Raw genomic sequence first — 15,707 nt, forward strand, 5'->3', positions numbered from 1 at the left:
CAGAACAAATATTTGGCTGTGTCAGTTCTATACATGGATTTATTACATGAATTCTGGTGCCAAAATATGTTTGTATAATGAGCACTAAACTATTGGTCATTTTCATAGGCAACTGGTTTTCTACATACAGTAGTTTCATGTCTCTTTAGACATCTGAGAAACACAACAACACACTACCATATAAAAGTTTGTGGTCGATAATATTTTTAAAAATGTTAATTTAATAAAATAAAAAACCCAGTAATATTTTGAAATATTATTACTTTTTAAAAACAGTTTTCTATTTAATGTATTTTAAAATGTAAAGTATTTTGTGATGTTATGCTGATTTTTGTGGAGACTGATTAATTTTTTCAGGATTCTTTGATGATAGAAAGTTAAAAGGAACAGCACTTATTTGAAATGGATGTCTTTTACTGTCACTTTTGATCAATTTAATGTCTTTGCTGAATAAGTATTGAATGAAAACTTCAAATTTCAAACTTTTATAGTTTGTGAAATTATGAAATACATTTTATTAAAATAGTTTTGTGAAATTCTCTATATGAAAACTTCTGTTTACTCACTATTGTATTATTCCTAACCCATACTAAATCTTTTCTTCCATAAAAATTTTAGAGGATTGCAACTTTTTTCCATGCAATTACAATTGATGGCGATGCAATAGCACCATAAAAATATCATAACTGTATTTCAAGTCTTCTGAAGTCTATGATAGTTTTGTGGGAGGAACAGTCTGAAATTCAATTTGGAGCTGTATGGGCCATCTTAGCAACTGCCATTAAGATGAATGGGATTGCTAACGGATAGTTTCATCCGTGTATTATAGACCTTGAACTGCAGAGCCCTATCCTAATCACCCTATCTGGGTTTATTTTGCTGTTTAGACCAGCTGATCACATATTATCTTTCACATATTGATTTCTACAGTTTTTGGTTTGCGAGTTTATAATTAGATTCATAAACACAAAACAAACCTCCTGGAGAAGAGCCACCACAATGTTGTCTGTTCGTTTGCTGCTTTTAAAGTCATCATGAAATCAAAATTGAGAATTGGAATATTGTAATTATAAATGCTAGAAATTCATCTCCCTGTTGCTCTGCTCTGCTCTTCTCTTCTCTTGTTTCACTCAGATATATAAGCAAGAAAAGACTATTGCTTCCGTTTCATGGTGACTAACTGTTCTCTCTGTCTTTCACACTTGGTGACAGCCTCTCTGTGAAACCCATATCAGACGAAGAGATGGAACTGAAAGCTAGAGAGATGCTGGTGGAAACGGAGGCCAATTAGGAAAAGCTCCACATTTTATCTGCCCACAGGCGAGTGGCGTCATGCTACGTGTTACTGTTCCTTTAACCCTGAGCTTTCTGCTTGTTAGCCCATCGCAGCTGTTCACCATCCTCTGACCCGTCACATGCAGAGTGCTGGCACCAAACCTGAATGCCCACCTTCAGGAAACCACCACACCTCCTGTCCCTTTCTCTCTAGCACACTTATGCACCAGTTCTCTTTCCTTAGTCTTTTCTCAGCCTTAAAAAATCCTGCTGGGTGTGTGTTTTGTTGTTACTGCTTCAGTGGCTCTTACAGTGCTATGAACTCCTTTGTTTCTTTGTGAGAGCCAAATGTCAGTGCTGGGCGCTGTGAACTGAAACTGCCGTACCCCTTTCCTCCAGCTGGCTTCTCACTGGGCTTTATTAGCCCAGACAAATGACTTCCTATTCTGGATCTGCCCCAAAAGTAGGGCTCACATCCTGTGGGTCCCTCAGCACGTCTTACCTAAAAGCCACTGCTTCATCATTTGCTTAAACTCTCGATTTGTAGTCTGGCTGGAATATTTATTGGCATCAGGGCTGGGCATTGACACAAATCTCACGTTTCTTTTAGATTTTGATTAAATAAAATTCAATATCGATTAATCAGGTATATTACATTGCAAATACATGACTATAAGGTTAAAATTGGCTGATTTGTAGGCTACTTTCATTTGCATTACACACAAGGAAGTTTTTATAATAAAATATTTTTATTGACATAATTGTTTCTACTCATTTTTAAATAAACATTTAAATGGTTGCTGTCATAAAAACATGACAGATCTATTCAAACATGCATTAAATATTGAAGAACAGATTGAGTAAAAATAAAACAAATATTGTGTATTAATGCAATATAGTGTATTAAAATGCTCCTCTCTAGAGTTAATCTCTGTTGCTGACTAACAAGTTTCTGGACATTGGCTTTTCTAAGGTAAATGTGACGTTATGTGACATTGTTTGCAAGCTGTTTTATTGATGTCTTTCTGCGGTTGGAACACTGATTGAGTGATTACATAAGACATGATATGGATTTCATTAAGTTGTACTGTATCTTTCAACATACCTTCTGATGTTCATTCATGCTTATTTTGTGCTGTAACTACTAGTAAAGCAGAAGAGATGACTGGTTCACGTGCGCTCCGCGCTGCCGTGTCGCTTGATCTGTCACACCACATTAAAAAGTGGCAAAATGGTATTTAATGTTTGAATTTAATAATACAATTTAAATTGACAGAATTTGAAAGTTTTAATTGTTTTATATTAGAAGTAGCAAAGCACAGAGCTACTTGCGATTTATTGGATGGGAGGTGCGCTACAAAGCTTTGTTCGTTCATCAACGGAAAAAACACAGACTGAAAGATGAATTATTGGGATTTTAAAAAACTTTATTGGCATTTCAAAATGAGAATGGATTAAAATCGAGAAAAGCTATATGTTTAACCCAGCCCTAACATGCAGATGATGTAAATCTGTAGACACTGTTTGTAGGGCTGTGCTTCTTGCTTATTTGTGAAAAATAAGCATTTGAAAGTATTTTAAAATAACGTTGCCGTTTTTATTTATGTACAGTATGAGGTTCTATAACACATTTTAAGACACATTTGTTTTACACTTGTCTTGGCATATTGCATACCTCTGGTCTGTGTTTGCTTTCACACCTCATTTATCATTTAAAAGTCAAAGAGACTTGTAATACTCACAATATAGTAATTATAAATGCTTTTTTTGCGTTTTTTGCATGATAAAAGAGCAGCTCAGACATTCTGCTGGATGTTTATTTTCGGGTTAGAAGAAAGACAATAATAATATGGGGTTTCAATTATATGAACCGTTTCTTTAAGATTTCAAATATGTATTCAGTGTGTCACAATCTGCCATTTTGGGAATTGTGACCTTTACACAAACAACATCTTTATTAACAAAATGAATGTGAGCAGAGAAGAGCAGCCTGTCATCTGCTCTGGTGTTCATTAATAGTCTCACAAATGTGCCAAAAGTACCACTGTGGGCGCAAGGGGTGTCCAAGTGGTGTTGCATTCCAATTAAATCCATATACTTATGGAACAAGAAGATTATTATATAACAGGCTTGTCATTTAAACACCTTGTCCTGGTTGAGGTATCACAATTTATATCGTAATGAATCATTAATTTTTTAGTATTATTTCTATAGGTTACTATTATAGGATTTATTCATATTTTTAATTAGCTTTTTTACATATGTTTTCAGGTTTAACTATTAGTTAAAGGTTTAGTATATTTGTTTTTAATGTATCTACATAGCTTTATTTGTTATTTCAGATTTAGTTTTAGTAATATTCAAGCTTTAAAAAGAACACACAAGAATCAGTAGTAATTCAATACATTTGAGAGATGGTCGTGAGTTCCGTCTTTACCAACATAGTTCAATTATTATTTTTTTCCCCGAAACAATATTTCCAACTATCATTCACAAACTGCATCGTAAACTTATGGGGTTGGAACTACAGCTCTCGAGCTGTGGTTAGAAGCATAGTTTCTTGTTAAATGACATGTGGACATGCTCTTAGACACAATAAGCAAGCTAACATTCAGCACATTCTATATTTTTCATTCTATTTAATATTTAATAGAGCAGATGACCGGCTGCTCTTCTCTTCTCACATTCATTTTGTTAGTAAAGATATACATTGTAATCTATTTATTTTAGTGTTAACAATCAGCACTCTTTTTGAAGAGTGCACATGTGCATAAAATGCGCAAGGGAACTCCAGAGTATGATGGGAATTCGCAATGAATCAAATATCAAATAAAGCAAAATAACATGGAAAAAAAACAGTGAAGTAGTCATTAGGTGCCATGTTCGTTACAGCAGCATCTCGGAGATCTCAAATAGATTAATAATTAGCAGAAGGTACTCTTCACCTGCGAGTGATTAACGTCAGTCCTATATTGTTAAACGTGGAAAGGTGCAACCATGTTAATACGTTTTACAGATTAATAGTGAACTATTCATTCAGAAGGTTTTGGGTATGGATGAAGCAATTAATTGAAAAGACCTAACTCAAAAAATCATTCATGAACCCTTTGGAAGTGTTTGTGATTATAGAATACTTTTTCTTTTGGTGCACTGTGGTTACATTTGAAATTAGTCCGATTTTGAATGGTGGAAAATGTTTGTTACAGTTGTGACTGCTAATTTCATCTCTTGACCCCTCAAGTCCTACTGAGTATTTTCATTTTAAATGAGAAATCGGTGTCTCTTTATTACAATGTGGCAGTCGCTTAAAACAAAACGTTAGTGTAGTGGATCTGGATCAGTCTGAATATCATTATATTCTCCTCTCAGAGGCCAGAGGCTTGCTAATCTCACTCAAGGTGGGGGGCATTTCTCTCCATTTGGCCCTGCTAGCCCACTTTCAGCATGTCCTCTGTGGATTTGCCTGTCAGACAAGATTCCTTGGAGACTCCTAGCAGCAGTGCTTATTTCTCCTCACCTCATGATCCAGCTCTCAGTTATGCAACCTCCCACTTTGGTCCAGGTCCACCAGAAATCTCCCAATTTGTTTTCAAGTGCCCAGACTCTCGTATAGACTGGTCTCTCTCCATCTCCTGATCTCTCTCTTTCTCTCTCCCTCCCTCCCTATCTCTCTCAGGCGCTCTATCCTTTCCTTGCACACCACTGCATGACAGATTTGGGGCTTGCTTGGTCAATGCTGCTACATCTGATTGATTCCAGACCTTTAAACTGGTTCATTCACTGACCTGGTTCATGTATCATGGGGATTTTCTCTCCATTTATTTTTTACATTATACATGGTAATTGCCACAGTGCCTTTTAAGGAAATCCAGCCTTAACAACACCTCAAAAAGGAAAATATTTTGCCGCATTTATAGAGAGAATTGCTCAGTTACTATAGTTGATGATAACCTTTGATATTATGCCAAGACATTTTCATAAATTGGTATAATGATGTAGCCCTGTGTGATAATCTAGGATGATTGTAATTATTTTCATCACAGATAAAGCAACAAATACATTTGGACCAAGGCTTTGGTTATATTCATTCAATTGATATAGACTGCGAAAATGAGCAGGAGTCGGTCAACACAGGGCCCGTGACCGATCTAAAGTATCCAGATAGAAATTTGTTGCTCATTCTCAATGGGAAAGTGCCCTGCAACATTGCTCAAAAAGTTGCTCCGTGTATCCCCTTCATACCGGTTTCTTCTGATCACGGGGTTGAAATGGAATATGGAACCCTGCAGGTTAAAATTGCAATGGATTTTGGTTGGTTATTTGCTCAGCTTTCCTATAACCTTAAAATATATCTTAAATTGCCTCTACGCCTCCAGAGAGAGACTAAGAAATGGGACATGAACGCACGTTCAATTATTCACCACAGGAAATTTCAGTCATTGATGTTTTTTTATCGATGATATACCATTTTCCATCTGAAGAGGTCTAGCTGAGCTTTTCTTTACATTCTTCCACTGGTAAAATGACTGGAATTTAACTAAACATGTATTTAAATCACACATAATATACATTAAGGCTAAATTAAATGTATTTCTTATTGTGCTTATCAGACAACCTTAGCAACATTACAGAGTTGTGTATTTGTAGAGCAGGGTTATACTGTATATAGTCACCCTGTATCACATTTTTCATACTTATGTCACCCTATTAGAAAGAACGGACACTCTTTTAGGTACTTGTATTTATCTTGCGAGATAAATGTAATATTAAGATAGTTGGACAGCAGTATTTTTTTTTCTATCTCAAAGGAATTAAAATGACCCATATTTGTCGTTGACACAGTTTTAAACTAAAATCTCTAATACATTATGGAAGGGATTCAATACTGTATTACAGTATTGGTAAGAAAATGTAATATAGGCACATATCTGCTTTGACATGAAGGAACTATCAATCTGTCATTAAACAGACTAGAGAATATTGATTAGTAGACGTTTACAATAATAGGATGAGAGTCTGAGACTGAATGAATTTACATGTATTATTCATATACAATAGCAATAAGTAATGAGAGCTTGTTTTCACTGCCTCATGCTAAAGGTTCATAAAAATGTTACTTTATTAAGCACATTAATTAAGTGCCTTCTTACTGCAAGACGATAAAATCCTTGACATGTTTTCATCGTATAAACTGTAGGTTTATGTTTATGACCAGTTGTGGATAGTTTAGTTCATCCAGTAATGGACTGGATACTTTACTTGAAATGAAGTGGATAAATACAAACATATTATCTTAGACGATGTGATAGCGTTATGGATGATAATAATAATATGTTGTTGTTTTGATCTCCTGTCATTATTTGGGTAGAGGTTTCTAATGTGAATCCATAGTGCAGAGTGTAAACTGCTTTCCACAACATCAGCTCAATGGTTTATTAGATTGGTCTTGTGACATAATGCATTATAAAGGTATGTTAGCTCTAATGAGACATGAGAGGATGTGGCCAAGATGAAATTAGATTTTCGAAATTAGACTGACCTGTCATACTTCAATGTAATGATTCTCTGTGTAACTCTCCATTAAAGTCCTGCTAATGTGAGCTTCAGGAGGGTGTGACCTATTTTTTGTGCCATTAAAATCCATGTTTGTTATTTGAGTGTTAACATCACTTCATCAAGTTGATCACACTGGACATTGCTTGTTAGTGGTGGTTCAGGCTTGTGGTTAAAACCCTGTAGGTTCAAACTCCATAATTTCAAAATATGCTGAAATCAAGTAGTCTGATTCTTCATACCTGTTGTCGTCCATCAACTATGGTTGAATATTTAGCATGATTTATAGTAGAGATATGACATCTGATAGCATGTCTTATTTCCCAAGTGGTGGAGTGCCATTTAAAGGCCATATGTGCACAAAATGCTCTGTTGTGCACGTTTATGAAAAGGTTAACAGAATAATTCACCTACAAATGAAAAGTCTGCCATCATTTACTCACCCTCATCTTTCAAATTTCTTTCATATAACTAAGCTTCTGCTCTCCTTGGCAGGTTCATAAGATAAGTAGCAATGTCCAGTTCATGAACGAATCATTGTTCTGATTCTTTTCGATGAGTCATTTGACCAAGGTACAGAGCCCCTAAAGGAGAGACATGGTGATGTGAAAAAATCAATGCTTTTGCATTCCCTCCCCAAACTTTTGCATTCTCTTGCAAAACATTTGTGAATGAACGCAGAACTAGTAATGGAAATAAAATGAGAAAAGTCAAATAATATGAGAAAAGGGATGATTGTTTTTTTTATTAGATTTTTTATTTTATTTAAAAGTTAAAGCTGCAGTAACTTTTTTTGGTTAAAAATGATCCTAAATCAATTTTTGAGCAAGTACATAACCAGCCAGTGTTCAAAACTATCTCCTTACCTTGGCTTAGCCTGATTCACATCGGTAAGCTTGTAATAATGTTATAATTTGAGTGGTACCGGTGGATTTCCGTGGGAAATTCGAGCATGTCTTTGTGTCATTACGTCACGTCTGTATACATAAAGAAGGAGTCTGGCTTGTGTGGATGCTGCAGGTGGCGGATCATTTATAGCCTTTTCTCACAGCATCTGGAATAATTAAATGTATCGTTTTGATGGCGAATTGAAATCCAGAAAAGTCCAAACGACAATCATCAGTGACAACTGGAGATTCACCCGTAGTCAGCAAAAGATAAGACAGTCCAGAAATTGAAATCTACAGGTAACGCTAAAGGCCCATTCACACCAAGAATGATAACTTTAAAGATAACTATAAAGATAACTATCTTAGCGTCCACACCAGTTCTGTTCATTCTAAGCGCATGCTTGTCTGCCACTTTAAATGCTTGAGTTTGTTACAGCAGGATGGATTCTGATTGGCTGTCAATGTTTTTATCATTCATCACCTGAAAAAAAAATTGTTCTGAAAGTGATTCCAATGATATCGTTTCTCTGTGTCATTATCATTATAGCTGTGGTGTGAACTTTGCTATTCATTAATATTGAGAACTATTTTTAGAACTATATCTTTAACATTATCTTTATAGTTATCGTCCTTGGAGTAAACGGGCCTTAATACACACTAAATACACATAGTCACACAATGTGGATGTTGTTAACATTAACAATTTGAGAACAAAGTATAACAATAATAATAATTTGCAGAGTTTGATGTGATATGAGCCAAGCGATCGTTAAGTTCAATCACCGTTGGTAGCGCGATTTATTGTAATGCTTTTTTTCTCAGTTGGTCAGAACAAAAGTGGCAGACATGTTACTTATTTGTTCAGATGACATTTTGCGGGGAAAATTCTTATCCAAGACGTAGAATCTATGATTCCGAACTACAGTATCCACACCGTTGCGGTGACTGACAGCAAGCCGCACAAAAACATTAGATTCATCCTCGCTGAGGAGCCATGCCGATGAACAACACACGCAAAGATGATAATTCCGCAAATAACTGCAATTGCAGGTTTTAAACAGAGATGGCGATAAAGAGGCAAAACTTACGGACTGCAGCTTTAAAAGCAACGTTTTTCATAGCCTGGTCATTTCATTTGCACTGAGAGTCTGGGCACTCTCCATTGACTAGCGTTTACTTCCTTGAAGGCGGGTACGCTGTTGAAGTTTAAAACTATTGGATCTGCCAAGAGCCACTCTGGATCTGCCATAACCAATCACTAACGTATGTCATGCGCCTTTCGCCTCTTTCTCACATGGAAAGCCGTAAAAATAACTGTGCAGATTGTGCACTCCACCTCCTTGATAAAACCTAAAACTTGTGCATTCAGATTGTGATTTATTCACAGTGGAGGGGAGAGTTTTGTGATCGGGAACGCGCTGCTCACGTGGTCCGTAACATGATTGCTGTAAATAAAATGTCATATGCTTGGGATGATAAGAAGAAATGCTGCCGTAAATAACGGCCCAATTCAAATGTTTGTGCTTTTTCTCTTTTTCTTTTTTGAGCAATGATGAAATATATTGCTCTTGTAAATACTTGCCAGCATTTAAAGAAATACAAGTCTAGAAATGATCCTAAATTACAACCGCATGGTGCTCTGCAGTGGTCAAAAAGGATATAAACAGTGAATTTTGAAGTGATATATTCTTGAAAACTCAGAGATGTGGATTCGGACAGCAATTAAATGACCATACAAACTTGGTGTTTGTCTAAAACAGTAGGTAATTTGGCCGGGGATTTTTACTTGGGTGGTGGGAGACGGACGACAATAAAATGACTAGCCCCTGTAAATGATGACAATACCTTCCGACCCCACGAGAAACAATTACCGTCCGAATAGGGCTTCAGCCAACTCCTTCACCACTAACGGAGCGAGCTGGAAAGGCTTTAACTTCTGGATATTCGGCAGCGGTGCCACAACGGAATGAATGGCTTTGCTCGCATCTTTCTCTGCCGCCATTACTAAACTACAACTCAAACTAGCACACGACATCAATGTCATCGTTCTCAGCCACTCCTTTCTGTTCGCTGAATGGACCGGTAAAAATCTGTTCGGAGAAAACCTAAGAATATACCGCAGTCCCAGACAGAGTACTGAAGGAAAAGGAAAATCGAGCGGAAGTACGTAGGAGGGCGGAGCCAGGCTACGTTTTTCAGGGGAACGCAATACTTTTGTGAGCGATGGAAAGGTGGAAAGTAAAAAATTTTCAAGGGAACACAAAAGCGTTTAATATAATATAAAGCATATAATTTTTCACCAACAGAAAGCTACTTGGTTTAAAAGTGACTTCTGTTGGAAATGTGCTTCATACATCACTACACTAATGAACTATTCATTTTTGCATGTGAGTTCCCACTGAAATTTCACTAATTTGACCACTGTCTTTGCTCACATAGATGAATCTTATGGTACTTTTGCTTCTTTTTTGGAGCTTAAAAGCTCCAGTGCCAATTCTTCAAAAAATAACTCGAGAAATATGGGTTTGAAACGACCTGAGCCGGCAGTGATGAAAGAATTTGAACTACTCAATTAAGGAGTTGCTTTCTGCACCTTTAAAATCACATTAGCTATTAGGCCCGTGTCTCAGCTTCCAGGAAAACAAGAAGAATGAGAGCAATCCAAGGCCGGCATTGAGCCGCTGAAGTGCACTTTACCTGTTCCCTTTGCTGTAATGATTTTCAAGTAGGAAGAGGAAAGAACAGACTGCAGAAGTAGAGAGAGGAGAGGTAAATGAGAGTTCTTCTTCAACGCGCCGAGAACCAATTTACAACAAAACCAGGAGGCAGATGCAGTGCGTTCATCTCTGTTGGTGGTATTTGATTAACTCCCTTAAGGTCTGGAAATAAGGTCACTAAAATATGATTTTAAATCCCTGCTTTGTGTTAAATGCTCATTTGCATTTTTCTTCTTGCTAAAAGCCGATGGGATTAAATTAGCCGCTCTGAGCATTCCTTATTTGTCCCTTTAACTTGAATTATGAAGTGCATAAAGTTTGATCAGCAGACGTGGCGATCATATTTTGCTGCCGACTGGAGGAAAAATTATTCTCCACTGAGTTTCTCTCCATTTATCATATAGATCATTCTTAGTTTTTAAAAATGGCTAATGATCACAAGTTCTGCATTATTCAAGGCCATCAGTTTTTAGAATTGAATAATGGCATGATAATTTATGCTTATTGTTTTTATTCAGATGGATTTTCTCTGATTTTTAAATCAGTTTGGCCGCGAGTGTCTTTCATCTGAAATGCATAAGAGGATGGCTGATTCTCCCTTCTCCCTTCTCATTCCCTTCTCAAAGGTCACATAGGCCAAGGCAACTTTCTGTCAATGGATGTGTCTCTCCCTTCATTTTATCACTAAAAGCAGAATAATTGCAATGACCCTTCATAATTTGTGCGCTAATGACAGACTAAATTTACAGTGTGGCCCTGGCTTCCCGATCCCTTCAAGCTTGAAAAGGTCAGGGGAAACAATCTGTTCTTCCCTAAATTACATTTTTGGGGCCAGGCTACAGCTGGTAATTGAGGAACGTGACACTTATATAAACACAGTGCATCCGAGCATTGGTGGCAGGTTCCAGACAGTAGGAAATTGAAGAGAGACTGCAAAATTAAAGGCTGAACAAGCAATGAGATAAGCATTTTGATTTGGATAACCCACAGCCTATCACTCTTTAACAACTTAATGTTTTTATTTTCCTGGTTGGATTAGCTGTCAATCTAGAGCTTTCTGTGAAAGTACAATGCTTGAATAGAATTTGCACAATTGCACATACAAAATGAATATTGTGAGGAATGATTGAATGTGGCTGATTTGGCTGTAGTGGACATTCACATTGTTTTATTTATGACTGATAAAGTACACTTCTGGTTAAAAGAATAATTGTGATTTTTATATATATATATATATATATATATATTATTATATATATATTATTATTATATATATATTATTATATATATATATATATATATATATTATTATATATATATTATTATTATATATATATTATTATATATATATATATATATTATTATATATATATATTATTATATATATATATTATTATATATATATATTATTATATATATATATTATTATATATATATATTATTATATATATATATATATATATATAGTTATATATATATTTCTCCTGTCTCTTATGCTTACCAAGGCTGCATTTATTAGGTCAAACATACAGTTAAAACAGTAATATTGTGAAATATTATTACAATTTAAAAGAACTGTTTTCTATTTTAATATATTTTAAAATGTAATTTATTCCTGTAATGGCAAAGCTAAATTTTCAGTATCATTACTTATGTCACTTATCATTATAGTCTTCAATGTCACACAATCCTTCAGAAATCATTTTTATAATCTGATTTGGTGCTCAATTTCTTCTTATTATTATTATCATCAATGTTGAAAACAGTTGTGTTGCTTAATATTTTTGTAGAAACCGTGATACACTGCCATTCAAAAGTTTAGGGTAAGTAATTCAAAAGTAATTACTTTAGGTAAAAGTAGTTAAACGGATTGATTAAATTGATCAAAAGGGAGAATAAAGACATTAAAAAAAATTCCATTAAAAAAAATGCTGTTCATTGAACTTTCTATTTATCAAATTATTCTGGAACAATGTGTCATGGTTTCCACAAAAATATTGAGCAACAAAAACAATGTTTTCAACCATGATCATCATAATAAGAACCATTATTGGTAATTGAGCACTAATAATAATTGATCATATTTGAGCACCAATTCAGCATATATTCAGAAAGATCATGTGACGCTGAAGACTGGATTAATGATGCTGAAAATTCGGCTTTGTCATCACAGAAATAAATTACATTTTGAAATATAGTAAAATAGAAAACAGTTATTTTAAATTAAAACAATATTACTGCTTTTACTGTAACTATGATCAAATAAGTGCAGCCTTGGTAAACATAAGAGACTTATTGCAGTGTATATGCATACAGTATTGAAGCATATTGAAACTACAAGCTGATGATAAGACTTTATAAGTCAACTCAGGATATGTTATTTCTGTGATTTTAGCCTCCTTGCTGTGGTTTATTGTGCAGGAAGGTGTTAAAAGAGATTCCTGTTGGCGATCTGAAACCCAATGAGACGGTCCATGCCATTCAAGAGGCTCAGCTTCTCTCTCAGCTGAACCATCCTGCCATCCTCAAGTTCTACACCAGCTTCCTGGAGAGAGACGGCTTCTGCATCATCACTGAGTTTTGTGAGGTAAACTGTCTTCTTGGAACAACTGGTTTGGTTTCCTTTGGTCTCTAGTAGTCATAATAGGACTGAAGCAAGTCACATGATCTGGCCTTGGTAAACAATGTTGACCTGTTGTGATCACATTATTAGCAAATATCTTGTTATGCCCTTGAAAAGCATAGGAATACCATTTACAGAGACGTTCGTAATGAAAGTGAATGATGTGGGATCACTTCAGGAACATCCCTTCCCTTAGGGCATAGGCTTTTAGAAAAATGTACAAATGATAGTTTTAAAGATAGCATGAAATCAAAATGACATGCTCCTGGTCTTATTGTGAAGGATTCGTCAGTGCAAATAGTCATTGAGTAATAACTTTTGCAAACACATCACATTATGGAGGTAAAATGGATCGCACATAACCTTTGGTTGACTTCCTAGCCATAATTGTGGATTTATTTGCTCCTAACCAGCTTTCCATCAAACTATTTGCACTGTCCAGCTCCTCCTCCACCCCTGCTGTGCCTTTTCTGTGTCCAGCGATGGATCAGAGATGCAGAGAGCATCCTGACATCGCCCAGAGGTCACAGTCACACTCATCTTTTCATCTTTTCCTTGCTTATTAAAGGGGTCATAGAATGGTACATGCACTTTTACAAGTTGATTATACGGAAATGTGTGTTGGCAGTGCCTGTACACAACCATCCTATAATGATAAAAATATATCCAGTGTTTTTTTTTAATCTCCTTATATATTTTCCCCTGTCTCAAATCGAGCCGTCTGATCGTGTGACGTTACACGGTGTACGCCCCTCCTAAGATTGTTGATTGACAGCAGCGTTTCAACACAGACCCGCCCTGAGCGAGCTGTCATCATAGTCCGCCATTGTTGATACTCTGGAGCAGAATGGCGTCTAAGCGATTGTGGTGTTGTGTTGTTGGGTGTAATAACGAACACAGCAGTCATTTTGATGTTCCTAAATCCGAACCGCTGAAGACCCAGTGGCTGCTGAGTTTTGTTTTAGAAGGGAATATTCCCCACGATCAACGTCAATGTTTGCGCGAATCATTTCTCAGCAGACTGCTTTATAAACGAGCGTCAGTATAAAGCAGGTTTTGCTAATAAGCTGCTCTTGAAAAAAGGATCGTGTTTCTGCTGCACCTCAGGAAGATGTGAGTGTAACGTTTTATTAACCTTTATATTAATCTTTGCAAATCGCTTGCACGCTTCACGATGAATGAGGCTAAAGTTTACAGGGTAAGTTACATTACGGCATGCTTTCTGTGTATGACGTTCTCAATATAATTCATAATCCCACGTTTATAATGAATAACGCGTTATGTTTGTTATTACAAACTGTGTACTCGGGTGATAAAGTTAACGTGGTAACACTACACTAAGCTTACTTTTGTAGATGGTTTATAACGGTGTCTGTTACTGATTAAGAAGTAATGTAAAAAAAAAATCTTATAACATAACATCAATCTGTCAATGAACTAACACATCAGTAAACACAAAGCAACTACGCTACTCTGCCAGTACAAAGATAGATCAAAGTGACATGACGTTAACCAACCATTCAGAAACGTCCTGTTCGAACTTCGATGGGTTTGTCATCTGTTCCTGGTCCGACTCCGGTTCAAATTGATAAGGTTGCTCAGATGTGTCCTCAGAGACTCCCGTTGCCATTATTTCTCGAAAATATACCCTCAAATGTTGTCAAGGCAACACTCCACGTGTGTTGTTGTGTCGGGTCGAACCGAACGCCCCACAGAGCAGAGGGGGCGGGGTGAGCAAAGCTCATTACCATTTAAAGTCACATACACTGAAATTACTTGCTGAAAACTGAGCTGGTTTTGACCAGGTAAAATTAGTGTTTTCTTACAATACTAATGAGAATTTTTAATTAAAGTATATTACAAACTTTTCATTTAGACACTAAAGAATCATATTAACTTGTACAAAAATGTCATTCTATGACCCCTTTAAGACATATCTGCAGGTAAGGCCGGTCTCATGTCATCTCTGCACTATGCTTTGGAAGGTTTGGCTAGTGATTATTACATTTTGCACATCTCCTTTATCTGTTTCTTTGGCACACAGGCTGTTGTCCAAGAGCTGCTTTGTTCCACAGTTAAACTGTCAGTGAAAATCAGGAATGAGATCTACGCTTGTTTCTCCTAGACAGCATTGAGAATAAATGGAGAGCAAATGAAGACTTTTGGTTTATCTGTTTCTCAGATATCTGAGATACTAAATATATACTATAGTGATCTTAAGGCCTGTTCACACGGGATGATTTTCGTGTGCGTTTATCGCCGATGTTTAACGCCTCGTGACTAAACAAAGGGCGCCAATGTGAGTGTGCACAACGACGCCTTGGGTTAGTTTTTTTGTTTTGTTTTGATGCGGCTCGTTAAAAACTGGCCGTCCAATGAGATCGGCGCTTTTGTTCATGTGCCTGGAGCTGCTGAAAGGGTTAGTTCACCCAAAAATGAAAATTCTGTCATTAATTACTCACCCTCATGTCGTTGGACACCCGTAAGTCCTCCGTTCATATTCGGAACACAAATGAAGATATTTTAGTTGAAAGCTGATGGCTGAGAAAGGCTTCAGACAGGCCTCCATTGGCATTCAGTACATTGACACTTCCAAGATCCATGAAAGGCACTTAAAACGTCGTTACAAAGTCTATCTCACCACAGTGG

At 36.3% G+C, this 15,707-nt stretch overlaps 1 protein-coding gene across 1 annotated transcript in view; it reads left to right on the forward strand.

Annotated features, from left to right (window-relative positions):
* The window catches only part of nek11 (NIMA-related kinase 11), a 111,060-nt gene that overhangs the window by 7,254 nt on the left and 88,099 nt on the right, over positions 1-15,707 (forward strand). The window contains exon 3 of the mRNA XM_079836114.1: positions 12,857-13,022. Within this exon, the coding sequence (XP_079692240.1) occupies positions 12,857-13,022 (166 nt within the window). The remainder of the gene's footprint in view (positions 1-12,856; positions 13,023-15,707) is intronic.

This window comes from Gobio gobio (assembly GCF_949357685.1).
Source record: "Gobio gobio genome assembly, chromosome: 15".
Classification (NCBI taxonomy): Eukaryota; Metazoa; Chordata; class Actinopteri; order Cypriniformes; family Gobionidae; genus Gobio; species Gobio gobio.